The 20,064-nt window shown below is 44.8% G+C and overlaps 1 protein-coding gene across 1 annotated transcript in view; it reads right to left on the bottom strand.

Annotated features, from left to right (window-relative positions):
- FHOD3 (formin homology 2 domain containing 3) overlaps positions 1-20,064 on the bottom strand; it is a 472,076-nt gene that overhangs the window by 179,412 nt on the left and 272,600 nt on the right. Inside the window, 1 exon segment of the mRNA XM_054990826.1 lies at positions 5,788-5,882. Within this exon segment, the coding sequence (XP_054846801.1) occupies positions 5,788-5,882 (95 nt within the window).

Below are 20,064 nucleotides of genomic sequence, written 5' to 3'. Positions count from 1 at the left end.
AAGTCATGTATGAAGGACAAGCTAGAAGACCACATTTTGTTACGGGCCCCCTTAGCCACTCCTTCTAAGACAGCAGTGACAGGCTCCTGTAATGATGATGAATGTGACCAAACCACATGAATTGCAGACAAGTTTGAGGCTTCTACATGGGGCATTTCCCAGGTATGAAGAAATATATGTTTTTTGTAAATTAACCTAATCCTCCCGCCTCTACCCTAAATGGCTTGATGGCTCCAGGAGACACTGAATGTTGACTGGCGATACAAGTCAGTCAAAAGAAAAAAGAAGCACTGAAGAAAAGCTCTAGTCCCCTAAAGCTTACCAAGTTTGAGGGAGGGGTTTTGAAGTGGGATATCGAGTTTGATTTTCCCTCTCTTCCCACTCCTTTTTATCCATTTGACAGCCTGGCCTTTCTTTATTATTCACTCCTCACCTCCTCAGTTGCACTAAGATAAATTTTGTGCTTTCAGGGGTAAAGGGAATATGTGATAAAACAACGCTTCCCTCCATTTTTTTCTTTGGGATCACAAGCACAAAATACAAAATGTTTATGCCTTTTCGTCTCAAAGAACTGGATGCTAGAATGGAAAAAAGGAAAGCAATTTAGGAGTGTGAGAATTTGAAAGTGACAAAGGAAAAAGCCAATAAGAATCAAACAATTTTCATTGGAATATTACTCAGAAACATAGAATAAAATTTGTTTATGCTGTTTTCCCAAACACGCAGAGCATAATTATGTGTTCTTGTGAAAAATATGAAGATTTGGTGTTGTTTAAAATTCTTTCCAGAGAAAAATTCATACTATATTAGTTTGACAGTTGCAAACATACAGGAAGAAAGCTTTCTTTTTGTTTAAAAAAAACAGAACAGCATAGATCCTATTAAGAGAGAAGACTTCAAATATTCTGCTCGGCTGACAGTTAGGTCATGGTTTGTATGTGTGTGGTGGTTTGGCGGGGGGAGAGGGGACTCTCGTTTTGCTCTCAGTATTCCAAATGTATGGATTTAAACAATAACAAGGAGAATATAATGTAAATTTTTAGGCACAGTCTCCAAATATTTAAAAAAGCCTTCCGTGTCGCTTGCAACAGGAAACCTGGAAGATTTAGCTGCAGGCTATATATATGCCCTGTGATCCTTCCTGTCTCTCTCCAACAGAGCTTCCCAAGGGCTCAAAAAACAGCATTCATGTGCTGTTATGATATCTCATCTGCTACCATGGAAGTATTGGCGGCACAGGACAGTCTACTTAGACTATCCTATATATACCACTTATCTTGCAGGGGGTAGTCTTCTTATAATGTCTTAAGCAGAATGGCCATTATTGCTGGGTTAAAAAATGAAAGCAAATCAGTAACGCGAAATATAAGAGAAACAATATCAAAATAAATTATTTAATATTATCCTTATTTATTTTATTTTATTATTTTATTTTATCGTATTTGTATTCCGCTCTCCCCGCAAGCAGGCTCAGGGTGGATAACAGCATTAAAAAACATTTAAAACATTCCATATAAAACATTTAAAAGCATCATACAAAATATAAAAATAGCAGCACTCTTTTTCTTGATGGCGGCAATACAGTTAATAACAAATAGTGCAACAGTACAGTTGAACATAGCAGCAGCTTAAGAACAGTGGTGGGCAGCTCTCAGAGGGAGGGGGCTAGATGTTGTATCCTCCAGCCAGCTTTACTTAGGCATTGGATCCAATCGCTATTCTGCTGACAGAAATGTATAATTTCCTGCCTTCCCGTAGCAGCCTCTTTTCACCTCTGAAAAGGCTTTAATGGGAAACTGGGGAGACCTGAATGGACAAAAAGTCATGTGGGATGGAGGGAGGCTGTAGTGAAGATGCAAATCAAGAGAGATTATCCCTTTTCCTTCCTGAGCAAGTGAGAAATTGGTAGGATCCAACCTAATGTGTCTTCCAAGATTGAAACATCATCCAGTTTGGTGTAGTTGTTAAGAGCAATGAGTCTCTAATCTGGAGAACCAGGTTTGATTCCCCACTCCTCCGCTTGAAGCCAGCAGGGTGGCCTTGGGTCATTCACAGCTTCTTAGAGTTCTCTCAGCCCCACCCAATTCACAGAATGATTGTCATGAGGATAATAATAACACACTTTGTAAATTGCTGAGTGGGTGTTAAATTGTCCCGAAGGGCAGTATATAAATAGAAAGCATTAAATTAAAATAATTAAAACAATCAGGGCTATTGTCTTTTTCTTTCTGAAATGGCACAAGGACTTTCTTTTAAGCCAGTCCATATGCCTGATCAAACCTACAGCTGTTTCACTATGATATGCACCAAAGAAAACACCAGAATAACCGAAGGCATAGCTATTTATTTTGATGCCAAGCTATACTTAGTTCTGAAGGTGACTCACAATGAGCCTGAAACAAATAAATATATATATATATATATATAATCAACAAGAAGAAAACCAGCACAAACTTTTAAATATCAGCAAAGTTAACAGCCATCAAATATTGTCGAAGGCTTTCACGGCCGGAGAACGATGGTTGTTGTGGATTTTTCGGGCTGTATAGCCGTGGTCTTGGCATTGTAGTTCCTGACATTTCGCCAGCAGCTGTGACTGGCATCTTCAGAGGTGTAGCACCAAAAGACAGAGATCTCTCTTTTGGTGCTACACCTCTGAAGATGCCAGCCACAGCTGCTGGCAAAACATCAGAAACTACAATGCCAAGACCACGGCTATACAGCTCGGAAAATCCACAACAACCAGCCATCAAATAGCCTATAATAAATAAGAACCTTTGTCAGCAGAGCAGTAAAAGAGCAGAACATTTCACACATACACACACTATCAACAAGTCAAAGAAATGCCTCAGAAAATGTATGTCTTAACCTGGCACTGAAAAATCAAGAGGCCTTATGTGTCAAATGGATGAAGGATGCTCAATAACCCACCGGTTTGGCTCAAAGGTCACAGTCAGAAAGCCAATCATTTGCAGACGAGTGGCTTCAGATGCATCCAATTGACTTCAGATCTGCCTGGCTGTATATTTACTTTTTTGCAGCTGCTGCTCCTCCTCAGTGTTTGGCATCTGCCAATGTACCACTTACAATTTTTAGAAGATAGATAGTTTTGAAAAAATGGTTCGAGATGTTTTTAGTGGAGACTTACAACTTAGGTACATCTGTGTGCCTTGCATGTTTGCCCATGAACCCAATTAATCTTACAGTTAGTTCTTGCAATAATTTCATTCTAGAAGATGCTGATTATTGAAGCACAAAAGCAGGCAATGTATCCTCTGTAGGTCAAGTAAAAGGGTTATTTGGCTGCACAGGCATGAAGAGGATACAAATGACAAGTGATTCTGTGCTTGACAATTAGGCCCCTTTAATGTCCATCACCCAAGGTATCCACATGTCTCTTCTCTGGTAATCCCTAAGATACAGGATCGGGTAAGGTGGAAGAGAATTAAACACTATACAAGATAGAAAGCTTTAATCCACCTTGTTATCAATGTAGGTGTACATTCCCTCTAGTGTTCTAAAAATACCTTCTATCACTTTGAAAAAGGATTATTCTTTATGTGCGATGCCAGGAAGGAGTTTCAGGTGTCTTAAGACAAACTGTAATAACCCAATTCAACAAACATTACAGCCATACTTTTATCAATATTAATAAGAAAAAGAGAAAGGAGGGTGACTTGCAGTACAAGATTAGGAACGCTTAACCATGTTGAAAGTACAAATTCCTCAGGCTTACAGTCAGTTGGCCAGCTATTGGCGCCTTGTCAGCCAAGTGGTCTCTTAATGTTGGCCGTTTCCACTCAGCTGGTTGTTCCCATTCTTTGCCCACTTTTTGTGTGTGTTTTGCTGAGTCGCTTCAAAAATGCAGCCTCCACACACACTCCCCAAAAGTGCTTAACTTGCGGTTTGGGAGGGGAAGTCGGGCATTTTTTGTCATTGGCATCTGCCTCCCTTTCAAATGTTTTTTTGGCTCTGCACATGCATGATCACATGCTGATAGCTTTGGGGGAGGAGCTGGGTTGTGATCAGACAATTCCTCAGAGTGCATTAACCATTCACACGCCCAAGAACACAGAAGAAGCGCTCCATCAGCCCGCAGCAAAAGAAAAGACCAGGGAAAGTGCGGTCCCAGAAAAGGCCCCAAAAAGACGGAAGCCGAGCAGCCTGCAACTGTTTTGAAAACGGAGATGGCTGGAATTGGGGGGGGGGGGAAGCTGCCAGTGTTCCGTGAGAGGGCCATCCCTGTAAGGATGTGCAGAAATGGTCATTGTCTCCCCCTTTCCCAACGAGCTCACCCCAGCAACTGCCAAAGAGTCATCAGACACAAACTACCGAGGCCACTGTGCGCCAAGGATTCCCTCACTAGAAAGTCACAAGCACTTGGTGTGTATAAACTGCACAACTGCAATATTAATAATGTAATCAGGAAGTTGTTTAGCATGGAACGGGGCAGGAACTAAAAGGAAAGGAGAGTCACAGCATAAGGAGAAAGGTTCTAATGCTAATGGTGATACGCATGGGAGCTCCCTGGGACTCCCAGATATATTCTCTGTTGGAGGCTCTGGGGCCCCAACCCTGAGCAGAGGAGGCTCCTAAGTGGGAGGCGCAGGCTCTGCTGACAGCCCAGGCAGCCCCAGCATCTTCAGCACCCAGGCCTCCCCCAGAAGCATGAGAGAAAGAGCTGGGAGAGCCCCTGCCCAGGGAAGCAAGCCTGGGATGTTCCCTGAGTCATCTGCACCAACCCACAACACAGTAAGGAAGTGGGGTGGCGTGGCCAAGCCACACTTGCTGTCCCCCCATGGCTGAGGCCGGCAGAATCCTTGCCCTTCATGGGCCTGCACAGGATAAGGAAGAGGACGAGGGCTGCACTGGGAACCCAGCCTCCCCTACTGGTGGCACCTCACAGAGCCTTGCCCCATGTCACGGGGCAGTGGATAAACTGGGGCCATCCTGCCCTCAGGGGCTCTTTTCAAAGGCAGCCAGGGAGGAAAGGCCAAACCTCTACGTCACTGGAAGAGAATTTAGGGGGCTGGGTGAGTTGAAGCCCCCTCCTCCCCCAGCAACTGAGGCGTCTCCTGAGGTCTGCCTCGAAAGGACACTGGAGGCCGTGACTGCCCTGGACACCAACCTGAGGGAGTTCCAGTCTGACAAAGAGCAGCTTTGTTTTGTTTTACAGCACAGAAAAGGGCACATCCAAAGGGGCACTTCCCTTCCCCAATTTATCCTCTCAACTTTGTGAGGAAGGTTAGGCTGAGAGGGGTTGCCTAGTCCAGGGTCACCCAGCAAATTTCACAGCTGAGTGAGGGGTATAAACCTGGGTCTTCCAGGTTGTAGTTCATCACACGACACTGCCCCTCACACTCCTCTCCTTGCTGGGGATCTACCCAGAGAGAAAAGCTCCTGCCCATGTACCCCCAATGCAGCCAGATCATACATGCGAGTACTTCCAAGCTTCTTTGCCACGTGCTGAACTCTTACTGCAAGCTGGGAGGTAATGCAGAGACAGCTGTAAGTTTTCTGGCTACTGTGGTTCCAGGAGTCCAATGAAGCAGAATTCGGAGTGTTTACAGTGAGAGAGTGGGGTGATCCAGCAATATGCTGCAGCTGGAAATTTATCATATGCCGTTTGAAATAAAAAGAGAAGAGCCAGCTTTATTGGAGGCCTGTCTAATATAACAAAATTTCTTGCTGTTGCCTTTATGGCCGCTTTTCAATCTGCTCGTGCGTACACAATTTTAACATGTCGGGTACCATCCTCAAACGGCTGACAGATGGGCTTCTCCTTACCTTTGACCCAATGAGAGTGTATAGCCACTGGATTGTCTCATTGTGATTTATTACGCCGTTCATCCCATCTACATACAGCATTATTTGTCCCAGTGCTAAAGAAACAAAGAGAAGGAAAATGAGCTGAAATCAGTTATGAGAATTTTAAATGCTGTTATTGTTTTCCATCATGTTGTTATATTCTATAATTATCATAACTGCATTTCCACTTTAAAACGGAATGGATTGTTAATTTGAAGAGCTTTTCAGGATCTAAGTACAGTTTTATGCTGTTGCAATCTAAATATAAACTCAGTGACTAGAGCTGCCCCCTCTTTCAATTAGAAGGTTTGGCCGTTGGGGAGAAGCCAGCGACTCTGGGTGGGTATGAGTGGAAAATACCCAGCCTTTGCTGGGGTGGAACCCAGTGAGTTTTGACAGGTTCAATACTGGACAGAGGCAAAACCCATTGCAAGAATTATTTGATTTGTCCCCAACCCGCAGCCACAGGTTGCTGGCCCTACAATTCATCCCTGTTTCTCAAACACAGCCTATTTGTGCTACAAATTCCACATAAAATTTCACTTCACCATGAAACAAACGAACTGAAACTTTTTACAGCTGCAGTGCGGAACCCATTCTTTTTTTAAAAAAAATACTTTATCCATTTTATAAAAACAGAAACAACAATAAAATTAATCATATTATAGTACATTGAAGTTGTTAGTATTGTTACATATCTCTTTGGGTGTATTAAAATGTTCTCTCCGTTTTCTGTTAAGCCATGAGGACTGATGGATTTAATTGTTTTGAAGAGTTTTCAAGAAGCTGAGCTGCATTAAGAGTTACTATCAATTTGAAGCTTACAGTAGTTTATTGTAGGTATTTTATTAAGAGCTGGATGAATTCAGGTGGTTAGAGTTATAGATTTAAGAATGATTGATATTGTATTTATTTATATTTCAATTTATATACCGCCCATCCTCAGGGGCTCTGGGCAGTGAACAAGTTAAAATCAATAAAAACGAGAAAACAACAATACTAAAATCAACATACAAAACAATAACGAGATAAATTAACCAAGTGCAATGGTGGGGAGAACCCCCCACACCCCAAAGGTGGGAGGCTGACATGGCACCGCCCCCTTCAACCACCTGGCGGAACAGCTCTGTCTTACAGGCCCGGCGGAACGATAATATGTCCCGCTGGGCCCGGGTCTCCATTGACAGAGCATTCCACCAGGCTGGGGCCAGGACTGAAAAGGCCCTGGCCCTGGTTGAAGCGAGGCAGGCTTCCTTAGGGCTGGGGACCACCAGTAAACATTTATCCGCTGATTAAAGTGGTCTCCGGGGAACATACAGGGAGAGGCGGTCCTGAAGATATGCCGGTCCCAACCCACTCAGGGCTTTAAAGGTAAGAACCAATACATTGAACCTGATTTGGAATTCAACCGGAAGCCAGTGCAGCTGGCGCAGGACAGGTGTGATATGTGACTGGTAGGATATACAAGTCAGGACCCGCGCTGCCACATTCTGGACCAGTTGTAGTTTCCGGATCAGGCCCAGGGGTAGCCCAGCGTAGAGTGAGTTACAGTAATCTAGCCTGGAGGTGACCATTGCATGGGTCACTGTAGCCAGGTCCTGGGGCGTCAGGTAGGGAGCAAGTTGCCTGATCTGACGGAGATGGAAAAATGCAGACTTGGCAACCGCCGTGACCTGGGCCTCCATCGACAGGGAGGCATCCAGGAGCACGCCCAGACTCTTCACCACTGGCAAAGTGGCCAATGGTGTCCCATCCAGGGCAGGGAGCTGGATCCCAACATCTGGCAGCCCCCGTCCCAGCTGCAGGACCTCCGTCTTCACTGGGTTCAATTTCAGCCTGCTCTGTTTCAACCATGCTGTCACAGCCTCCAGAGCTCTGGCCAGATTGTCTGCGCCCGTGTCTGGCTGTCCATCAACAGGAAAAGCTAGGTGTCATCCCCGTATTGATGACAGCCCAGCCCAAACCTCTGCACCAACTGGGTGAGGGGGCGCATGTAGATGTTAAATAACACCAGGGAGAGTATCGCCCCTTGGGGAACCCCGCACACCAAGGGGTGATGGGGCGATAGATCTCCCCCGAGCGCCACCCTCTGTCCCCGACCCTGGAGAAAGGAGACCAGCCACTGTAAGGCTGCCCCCCCTAATCCCCACGTTGGCGAGGCAGCTAGCCAACAAATCATAGACGACCGTGTCAAATGCTGCTGTGAGATCGAGTAACACAAGCAGCGCCGACCTGCCTCGATCCAGATGCCTGCGAAGGTCATCTGTGAGGGCAACCAAGGCCGTCTCCATCCCATGGCCAGGACGGAAGCCAGACTGGAATGGGTCCAGGACTACAGCATCATTCAGGATTTCCTGCAGTTGTACCGCCACCACCCACTCAATCACCTTGCCCAGGAACGGGAGGTTCGACACTGGGCGGTAACTGGACAGGTTGGTGGGGTCCAAAGATGTTTTTTTCAGGAGGGGCTGCACCACCGCCTCCTTTAATGCTCCTGGAAAAACCCCAGAGCTCAGGAAGATGTTAACAATGGCATCCAAATGGTCCCATAGCCCCTCCAAGCTGGCCTTCACCAACCAGGATGGGCAGGGGTCCAGAGGACAGGTGGTTGGCCTCATCCCCTGCAGGATATGATTGATTAGTTGATTGTACATCGTTTTTGGTGATGTGTTAAAAAAAGGGGAGCCATTTTTCAGTAAATCCTGTAGTTCTGGGCAATAGATCAGTTTGTTGAATATCATCTGTGATTTTTAAAAATAATGTAATGATCTCAAACCTTTGAATACCAGTTTGTCAGTGTAGGTACTTTTGGTGATTTCCAACTTGAGGCTATCACTGTCTTAGCTGCCACTAAGCAGATTGTTATTAGGACTGGGGAAGGAGGGTGGGGGGATTCAGGGAAAAGGAGGGCTTGTCCACTTCTCTTTCTAATGAGCTGAAGTCTGAATAACATTCCCAGCCCACTGAGCCTGAGGAAAGGCTCAAGATCTGAGCAGGACACACGACTTTAAGTGTGTAACAATTTCATGTTAAAATGCCGATAGATGAGAAAAGGAATATAAAAACATACAGCAACAACGTTTTAGACTAGTGCAAGAGCCTGTTGTATCATAATACAATGGGCTCTAGCAGTGGGTGCTGGCCAGCCGGCTCACATTGCAGAGGGCTGCTGGGCTAGGCCACTCAGCAGCTGGCCGCTACAGGCTGTCCAGTGCAGCAGTGGGTCACTGGCGGGCTCCAGTACCCCCCCCCCTTGTTCATGGATCAGCCGGGCAGGGAGAAAGGCAGACAGGCTTCTCATTGGCAGGTCTCTCCGTGCACCCGCCTCCCTGTTGACTCTGCAGGCCCTCAGAGGCCTGCCGCTGCTGAATTTTCATTCTGGCGCAGGCGCACTCCACATACCCCCTCAGTGCACCTGTGCCAGGATAAAAAGTGAGTCGTTGGTAACACGGTTAGCCTTTTATATATAAGAGATATCACAGATTGAGAAGCAATCCCAGAAGAGCTGTTAAACAAACTGATGAAAAGAAGTTCACAATATGCGTAAATATGCCAACAGAAGAGAAAAGGAATATAAAAAATACAGTAACAACATTCTGATATTACAGAGTGAGTAGTCTCGGAAGAGTTGTTAAGGAAGCTGAGGAAAAGAAGTCCAAGTTAAGTAAAAATTTATCTGTTTTCTAATAGTGATTCTAAATGGATGCAAACATTTTTCAGGAAACAACCAAAATCCATCTTTTCGCCTATTACAACAGAAGATTTATGTTTCAGTTTCTGGGTTGGTAGTAATGGATTATCAAAATATCACACTCAGGGTTTTTTATAGAGTATCAACATATATGAAATAAAATTAAAGGACAATGTCAAAAGTGCACCACATATCACAATACTATGACAAAGCTACTCCTAAAGTGATATTAGAGACCAATACGGGAACAGTTAGGACCTCTTTTAAAAAAACAAAACAAGGCAAAACAAAACCCTGATTGCTTTCTGCATGGAGGAGAGGAAAAAAGGTGAAGGAATTACTCGGGAACAGCTTTTTTGTAGTTCATGAACCAGGGTTACGTGCTTAACTGATCTCTGGTGAACTGCCCAAAGAGCTAGTATTACTTTGGTATTGGTTATCTACTGTTTGTAGTACTATTTGTTGTTTTTGTGGATTTAAGTGGGTTTGTTTTAATTGTTTTGCTTTGTTACATTCACATGTAGCAGCTCCGCATAACAAGGCGCTAGAAGCATGCACACCAGTAAGTTCTTCTGTTCCATCAGTATCACCTTTAAATCAAAGTGGGTAGCTGAGTTTGTCTGTAGCACTGGAAAAGAGCAAGAGTCCAGTAGCACCTAGAAGATGAACAGAATTTGTGGTAGGGTAGGAGCTTTTGAGAATCACAGCTCACTTCTTCATAATGTGAGTTCATCTGTCCTTATATCTTGGAGGGTGGAGTGATTACAGATGCCGAACAATTATAGATGGAGAATGACAATGAGACAGGAAGCCTAGATAGGGAAACATTTTAATCTTATAGGACATTCAGTCGCTGAACTAAAAGAAGCAGTTATCCCGCAGAGGAATTTCAAAGGGAGATTAAGAGATTGCTTAATTACAACTGATAATGAAGCTCAAGACAATGCATCCAAACAGACTGACTCAAGACCTAGGCTTCCTGTCTCATTACTAATGCTGATTTCTCCACACCCATTACCCCTCTGCATACCCCACCCTCTCCAATCATGCCTGCTATTGTCATTCACCAGCTATTGTCAGTCAGCATCTGAAATCACTCCACTCTCCAAGATATAAGGCAGATGGACTCACATTCTAACTGTATCTGAAGAAGTAAGCGGTGACTCACAAAAGCTCATACCCTACCATTAATTTTGTTAGTCTTCAAGGTGCTACTAGACTCTTGCTCTTTTCTAACTTTAAATCAGGCTTCACTGACTTCAACAGAGATCTCAGTAAAACAGTGTAATGTTTTGGAATTTGTATTTGCATGGTTCTAATCTGAGACAGGCTTGTATCTTCTGTAGTATCTATAATTAAGTTCAGGTCTGATTTAAGATGCTACTTTGGAATCTGGCCCGGAGGCTTGGAAACAGGGTCAAAAACGAGTTCTACTAATTAGCTAGGTACAAATGCCAAGACACGCTTGACCTTGTGAAGAGCAGCTGCCCAGACACATTCCCCTCCTGCCTTTCAAATGGAATGTGTGACTGGAGGTAAGACAGGGCCGGAGACTGGCTGCCCCCTGACTGCGACCTGATTTGTAGCACTCCACTTTCATCGACAGAAATCTCTTGTTCTTCAGCCTGTATTAGTGTCAGATTTTACAAGACAACAGATGATGCTGGCTCAGAAGCAGATGCGAATGAGAGGCGCACAATGTGTCAAGATGCAGCCATCTGAGCAGGCTGGTGGTGGGATTAGAAATGGCAGAGAACTGTAGCAAGTTGAGAAGGGGGTGGGCAGGCCCTTGACTGGAGAACTTTTGTAGCTCATACAAATGAAGGAGGAAGAGGAAAGGCTTTGAGGATTTTCCCTTCCATTGGCATTTTGTATTTCAAGTCCAAAGCGCTTATAGGAAGTATCATAACCTCATCAGCTTTTGGTCTCCACAACAGTAAGCAGAGTGCATGTTTCAGATCTGTAGTCCACACCGCAGGGCTTAAACAGCCACCTTGGACCACCTAACTGCCCATTTCCAGCCACTGGGCTGTGCTCACGTAACGTGTTTTTGTATGGGTTCTACAGGGCTAAATTAGGAACCAAACTTGCAAAACAAAAGTAAATTAAGAAATTCCTTTAAATCAAAACTTTTCAATAGTCAGACCAATACAGCTAGATTTTTACAACCAAACACATAGATGCAACAAAGAACTAAAACTTGCAGCCAATAATGACTTTGAGTTAAGCCAAGTAACTGGTGGTCTCTTGACACCACTTCAGGCTAAGCAAAATCCAACTTTCAGAACTGCCAAGGGCCATATCCCTTGGATATGGAAAGTTTGGAACCCAGGCTTCTGCCTTCAGCTTAAAAATTACAGCCCTGCAATAATAACATGATTCCAATAATAATACCAAACTAAATTTAACTCCCCTCCTTTTTTTACTCATTAGTTTTCACATATGATGTCTTTCCAGTTACCTTATTCAAGGAGATAAGAGCACATATAATTTTATCAGGCTTCCAAGCAATCATCCTTCTCCTTGGCTGCTTAGCTCCAGTCTCTGACTTCTCCCTATTGGGCTAAACAAACTAGCTCGTGGGCGTTACACGTGGATTTCTGGAACCTCTCCTACAGTATCCAACACAAACCACAGGACGACCAGATCTGTGTGCAGCTTCTAAGGCATATTTTGTGCATGTGATCCCTACCATCACTATATTGTGCAGTTTTACAATGTGTTTTACAATGTACATGGAAAGACTTAGCAGTGGAAACGAGTGCGTAGGTTGTTCAGAGGGTTTCTAGGTCCCCTTACCCTCCTGGTGGGGCAGAAGCGGCACTTACCTTTCTTGCTGTGTTCGCACATGTGCTTTGCACACGCATGCTCCCAAGGCAGTGAGGAGATGTCACTTCCAGGAAGGGATCCCAGGAAGTAGGACATCACTAGGGATCCCAGGTCCCCCGGTAGGGGTGGGAGATCCCCCGCTCCCACCCTCCACCCCCCTGCCACCACTCAGCTGGCTGGCGGGGGAGGAGAGGCGATGGAACAGGCCTCCTGGAAACAGGCCACACTGTTTGGGGCCCAGATCGACCCACTGCAGAGCATGGGGTGGGAGATCCCACTTCCAGGAAGTGATATCACTGCATAGGGGCCAGGAGCACTCCTATGCTCTGCAGCAGGTCGATTTGGGCCCCAAACAGTGTGGCCTGTTTCCAGGAGGCCTGTTCCATCGCCTCTCCTCCCCCGCCAGCCAGCTGAGTGGTGGAAGGGTGGTGGTGGAGGGTGGGAGCGGGGGATCTCCCACCCCTACCGGGGGACCTGGGATCCCTAGTTGTTTGCAATTATCTCCTGATGTCCGTAAACAATGAAAATTAATGTCAGTGAAGACAGAACAATAAAGAGAAGTCCTTCAAATACATGCAGCCATTCTTGGATTGTTGAAATGACATCAAAGGGGCACAGAGGTGCATTTTTATTATAATTCAGAACAACTATGATTCAGCTGCAATAACAGTAAGCCTTGGTGAAAATTATTTTTTCTTCTCTTCCATTTGCCCTTAGTTTGCTCTTTTTGCAGTGAAACTCTTTGGGTTGAGGGAAAGGGTTTAATTTGTATTTGATGCAAGTGTGGTACAACTCGTATGCCTTACACATATTTTTCAAATTAATACAGAACCTAAATCGAAGACAGCTAGAAATCCCACACAGCAATGGCAACCAGATTGGCTAAGCATGCAGGTAAATCGAGGGCTGCATTCTTTCCTCTCAGAATCATCCTAAAATGCCGCTGCCCTTTTGTGGGCCCCATGCAGAGAAACCACAACCATGTTCAAAAGAAATCCCTGACTATTTTCATCTGCTACTGAAGACTCTTATCAGAAGCCCCTCAGTGTAGAATCACACTGTATCTGCTGGAGCTACAGGGCAGCCCTTCATACACCGAACGGAAATTGTAAACACATGAAGGAAAGGCTACCAGACCGTCTGTTGTGGTTTCAACAACTGGCAAAAGTAGACAAAAGATTTTACAGAATGAAAAATATTTTACAGCATGTCATCAAACAGTTGGAATAAAAGATGCCTTTCAGGCGAAGTCCTGCCTGTCCCATGGAGAAACTTCCTCTTGCAAATGTTGGACATTATCAGTAGCTGACAGTCCTTAGAATACAAGCCTTGCGGCTCACTGGATACAGAGTTATTTCCTGTCCCTAGAGCTCAGCAGTCATAGGACACCGCCAGATGGAGGTGGGAACCTCCAGAAATGTTTAGATTGGAAGACTGTTCTTCACACATAGTTAATTCTTCTGAAATCCCTGGGATGCATTCTATGCAGAACCAGAAGAGATAGGCGGAAGCAAATTGTTCCCACCTTCCTCTTCCTCTGGGAGCTATCTATGAGCCTCAAACATGCAAAGCCAAGGCTTGGGGACCTGCTCATAGGCAGCTGCTGAGGGAAGCGGGGAAAATCTGCTGTCCCTAGCCAGGGCCGTAGCAAGGATTGCTGGCACCTGGGGGCAGCTCCAAGGTTGCTGCCGCACTCGTGACCACTCGTGCGCTCACACACCCAGACTACGCGATGACATCACTGCGCGTGATGTCATCACACAGAGTACGCCGCTCCCGGGAGTGCACCCACAATTCTGTGCGCTCGCCAGCCAGCAGCTGCAAGCCGGCTGCCCCACCACATGGCAGGCAGCTGGGGTCGTGCACAGGCGACCTCCCAGCCTTCCTGCTCAGTTGCCTGGTCTGCAGCTGCTGCAGCCAGCTGGGAGCAGGCGCTGGCAGCGGCAGCGTGGGGCAACTGAGCAGGAGGGCTCAGTTGCCCCAGCCTTTCTGCTCAGCCGCCAGCACTGCCGCTGCCAGCTCTGTGGCATGCGCTCCCAGCTTGTAGCCACGTCCACCACCCCTTCTTTGTCAGCGCCAGGGACAGGTGACCCCCCTGCCCCCCCCCCCAGATCCAGCCCTGTCCCTAGTCACTTACACTGCAAAGAAAGCAGCTCCTGGTTTATTTATGTTTAATTAATATCCCACTATTCTCCTTGATATCCTGACCTGGGTGGCCCAGCCAAGCCCAGTGTCATCAGATCTCGGAAGCGAAGCAGGGTTGGTCTTGGTTAGCGATTGAGTGGAGACCTCTAAGGAGACCAAGGTTGCAGAGGCAGGCACTGGCAAACCATCTCTGTTAGTCTCTTGCCTTGAAAACCCCAGCGGGGGGGGGGGGGTCATCACAGGTTGGCTATGACTTGATGGCAGTCTCCACCACCACTGCTCTCCAAGCAGTTTACACTGTCCTCTTTTCACCCCTTTTTAGCCTTACAACAACCCTATAAGTTAGGTTGGGCCAACAGTGTGAGTGGCAGAAGGTCAGCCAGCGACCTTCTGTGGCAAAGTAGGGATTTGGGTTTCCTAGGTCCTAGTCTGACGTTATAGCCACACCACACCAGCTCTCAGTGTGGCCTCAAGATGAAACAACTACCCCTAAGCATCTCCAAGGGACGCTTGAACTGCTCCACTGCACTGGCTACCAGAGCCAAGAAGAAGCTGCAGAAAATAAGTGCCTTGATGTTGACAGGTGCTACACCCACGGTTTTTACAAAATTCAATGCCCTTTGATTTCTCACGAAAGCTTTAGCCTGGAAAAAGAGATCTCAGGCAAGAATTAAGTAGGTGATTATAACCAAAGAAATATAAAGAGTCCAGTAGCACCTTTAAGACTAACCCACTTTATTGTAGCATAAACTTTCGAGAGCCACAGCTCTCTACGTCAGATGCATCTGACAATGCAATACAGACGAACACAGCTAAATCCTCTGGATCTACAACCAAAGAAAGAACCGCAAGCCTGAAGCAACCCTACTTATAGCTCTTCTTTGAGAATCCTAAGCAGCATTTTAATAAGATGACATGTTGGCAGGGCTACTCTCAGGTCTCTGTGTGGACAGGCCTGCAGATACGACACAAGCCACAGGGCATCGGGCCACTTCCAGGTATTTGCACATTCCTATTGCCTGAATTATTACACACCTTCAAATTTCTCTGGAGTAATTTTCACCAAATGCACTACGGTACTGAAGGAGAGGGAACATTTTTTTCCAGATCTTTGGACATTACTTTCAGACCACTGTTGCATGATGTTTCTTAATTATGACTCACAACAGATTTTAAGATAAACCATACTTTTGTAACCCTTATATCTAACAGCCAATGGCTGGCCCCCATGAGGATAAATTAGTCTGCAAAATAGCCCCATGACTACATTTAGAGTTCTGCAAACTCCCATGAAATAGTAAGAGCGTGACAGTGTAGGTGGAGATATTAACAACCTAAACCTGGAGTTCAGCTGTCGCAACCCAATATAGTGCCTGGAAGTTAGCAGGGAGTGGTGTGGGCATTAGGGACAAGGTTGCCTGGAAAAAAAATTCTCGTTCCTTTAATAAGGAATTATTTATCAGGCAATGCTATTTACCTCCATGCCATGAAAGGCTTGATCTTTTCATGGGACTTTTCTCGACATTAAGCCTCTATCAAAGGGACAGGGCATTCCCCCTCCCGAGGCCAGCTGGTAATCCTACTGCAGTGGATTTCCCCTCCACATGAGTCCCGGCAGGTTCCCCTCTTGCTCTTGCTATATGAACAAATATTCAAATTGTTCAAATGTACAAATATTCTAATTATGTTTTGAAATTGTAATTATAAAACTGCAGGAAACTCAAAGGCTACTTGAGAAACCATCTGCAGCGAAGCAGATGAAACACGCCCTTCCCCAACCCTCTCCATTTGATCAACCAATTTAATCTGGACCAAGGAGGAAGATTAGTGATAGAACACACGATCTCCAAGTTCATTATTAGCATCCCTGCTAAAAGATCTCATGAAGCAGTGTTAAACAGCCGTCAGCTGGATACCTTGGGAAAATAATGTCAGACACACCTGCCTGCCATACCTGTGGATGTCTATCTGGTGGGGGGCGGGATAGGCAGCAGTGTAGTGGCTTTCCTGCTTCACTGTGCTTTTGTTAGGCTTTGTATTTGCTGCCTCTGCTGAACAGTCTTATCAGTGCAGCTGGAAGAGAGCGTCTGGGAACCGAGCGACCTTGAGGAACTCCATCTCTGCCAGGATTTTCATGCGGCGCCAATTTTAACTGACTGTCCTTTGAACTGGGGGGAGGGGACTGGGGTAAAACCTTTCTGGAAGACTCTGCTTTTGCATTCTGGGCAATTACCATGTACAAGTACACTTCTAGTGAGCATTACCTATTAAAGACCTTTAATTCATCCAACTGTGTTTGATGAAGTGGAGAGTCTGAGGGAATCCCCTAGCCAGGTCTGAAGCCCTTGGCTTCAGAGGATCAGCAAGTATACAGAACACAGAATCACTTGCATACCGCCTTGCCCATTATGTCCCCTGCAGAGCCTTGTGCTTCTGGTGTCCCCGGCCCGAGGGACCTTCAGCTGGCTTCAACTAGGGCCAGGGCTTTTTCAGCCCTGACCCTAGCCTGGTGGAACGCTCTCCCAGTGGAGATCCGGGCCCTGCAGGACCTTTTACTGTTCCGCAGGGCCTGTAAGAAGGAGATGTTCTGCCGGGCCTTTGACCTGGGGCCAGTCTTTTGTCCCTCCTTCTGACCACCATACCCTCCTTTTTCAGCTGCCCCGGACTTGCATCATGATGGTGCCCGTGGTTTATGGTGATCCTGTAGTAGCCTGATTTGTCTGGTGGTGCTGGAATTTTATACTATCTGGATTAATGTGTTAATAATGTTTTTATTGTATTTTAAGAGTATATTTTGTTGCAAGCCGCCCTGAGCCTGCTTGCAGGAAGGGCGGGGCATAAGCTGAATAAATAAATAAATAAATAAATAAATAAATAAATAAATAAATAAATAAATAAATGCAAACTACTTTTCAGAAGTCAAATCCAGAGGTTACCAAAGTAAACCAGAAGGCTGAAATATTATTCTTTCCTGGTATGCATCTTTGGGAAACAAAAGTAGTGAGACCACAGACAGCAGGCCCCACTTGCCAGTGAGGCCACATCCTTCAAGCATGGGTGAACTGATGAGGAACATACTGAAGAACAAAACCTTTGTTTGGATTTTGTTCAGCTTTAATATGATAATCCGGTTTTCCAAGAGACAGCATATTTTATACTGAATAAGGACTAGTTTAGTGCACCAATTTGAATTCCAGTCACTGAGCTGTGTTGTAAACTGGCAAGAACTATTAATAGTTTCCATTGGCAATGACAGCCCGCTGGAAAGACTGAAGAGAGATGTATAATTCTGACATCCTTGGTACAAATCCAAGTCTTTCAGAGTGGGCATCATTCTTATTCTGTTCCACCTACCTGATTGTCCTAGCAATCACCTGTGATTGCTGTCTGTCTGTCTGTCTGTTAGGCTCCAGGCAGGCTACAATGGGTTAATAATTTCACCCAAACAAGAAGTCAGCTACTGCTGACAATATAGCAGCAGCAGCACACACTCCTATGGAATATATTAGGCCCTTTACATAAAAAGGACAGAGTGTTCAGACTACAGGGACATTTGCATAAGGGTAATGCACAGTTGTAGATTATGGGAATTAATATTCTGTTATTTCTTTTGTCATCCTAGACTGAAAAAGCAAAGGGAGGGGATTCCAGTCAGAAAGAGCCAGTGGATGTCTATATAATACCTCCCCTGCTATGTAAATGTGCTATCAAGGCACAGCAGACTCATGATGACTCAAGGCCATACGGTGGTCAAGGCCGGAGAGGAGCAAAGGTAGTTTGCCACCTCCTTCCTCTGTGCAGCGACTCTCGTCTTCCTTGCTGGTCTCCCATTCAAGTACTGACCATGGCTGACGCTATGGAGCTTCTGAGGAGATATGCCTAGTCCGGGCTATTCAGACTGTTACATGCTACTATACAAAGGAACTAATGTAGTTTCACTTCACTTTAAACTCTCCTTGCTCATGAATCAGGCTTAGTAATTAATCAGGTCTGAATAACAGGGTTATCCTAGAGTGGCTGCTTTTTTCTTTTTCTTTTTTTGAGTATCACTGACACATGATAAACTTAACTTGATACTAAACGCACAGCGAGACATAAAAAGAGCTTCCCGGGAGTCTTTCCTTCCCGCACAGTATTCCAGGCTCTGAAACATCTGTATTTTGAATGGGAGCTCAGTCCTGGAACACACGTCCTTCACAGGTGACGAGAGGCATGTATATTTTTGTACTTGGGGGTTGGTTCTGGAGAACAGACTACCAAGCGAGAGTGCTTTATAGCTTAAGATATTTGTACTTGTCATGCCTGCAACCTTATTTGCTCACGATGTTGTAAACAAGATGCTGACAGTCCTAAGCATATAAATTCCACGTCTCTTTTTGGACTGGAAGCAATCTGTCCCATTTTCTGCATAAAAGTTTGCTGCTCTCTCCTTTAACATGAGAGAATTCTCTTTGTTACACTTGAACTTTTAGAAGATCTGAGCATCTCTTTTTTTTTTTTTGAAAAATTTTTATTAGGTTAGAATCCATTATTTCCACATTTACATTCAATTTTCCCCAATTTTTTCATCTCTAACCCCCTCCCTTTCCCCCCCCTTTTTGTTGACTTCCAACAGCTTTCCAACCCTTTGTCCCCTTTCCCTTACTTTTATTAGCTTCCTCTATCTAAAACAAATATATATTCTCCATTATTCTAAGCAGTACATCCTTAACTATTTTTAACATTATATGCCCAAACTGTAAGCCTTTGTTTCCATCTTAGATAAACAATTTATCCCAATTTTTCAATTTCAGGTATTTCTATATATCATAAACCATATAGATCATACATTCGTTTATATCAAACAATTTGACTTATTCTCTATATATATTACTCATTCTATCTTTTTATAATAGTTCTATATATCTCTCCTCACGTAGTCAATCAATTTGACCCATCTATATCTTCAGACATTCAGTTTGGTACAAAACTTGTCAGAAAAAAAAGAAAATATTGTTAGTTAATCGCTCCTTATATTTAGTCCTTATAATTAATTATTTTCTCTATGTTCTGTTTGTTAACCTATATATATCTATATATATGTCAATCTATTAATCTGACTGCTTATTAATTCACATTTATCTCTTCTCCCCCCGGTAAAGTCTCCCCCCTCTACTTCAATACTTCAGTAGTTCTCAAACTGCCACAGTTTTCCTCCCACCTCCCATTTCTTCTCCAGGTATTGTTTCAGCTTCTCCCAGTCTGTGTTGAACTGCCCTGAGTCCAGATCTCTCAGTTTTCTTGTCATCTTGTCCATTTCAGCCATATACAGCAATTTGTAAGTCCAATCTTCAATAGTTGGCACTTCTTGTACTTTCCATTTTTGCACATACAAAAGTCTAGCTGCTGCTGTCATATAAAATATCAACGTCCTGTGTTGGGCTGGAATTCCCTCCATTCCCAAGTTCAGTAGCAGGAGTTCTGGGTTCTTATTAATTTGAAATTGTAAAATTTCACTCATTTCTCTTATTATTTCCCCCCAGTACTGCCTGGCTACCTCACACGACCACCACATATGATAGAGGGAGCCCTCATGCTTCTTACATTTCCAG

This window comes from Eublepharis macularius, chromosome 11, assembly GCF_028583425.1.
Source record: "Eublepharis macularius isolate TG4126 chromosome 11, MPM_Emac_v1.0, whole genome shotgun sequence".
Taxonomy (NCBI): Eukaryota; Metazoa; Chordata; class Lepidosauria; order Squamata; family Eublepharidae; genus Eublepharis; species Eublepharis macularius.
Note: the sequence above shows the minus strand (reverse complement) of the source record. Positions and strands in the feature narration are given on the sequence as shown.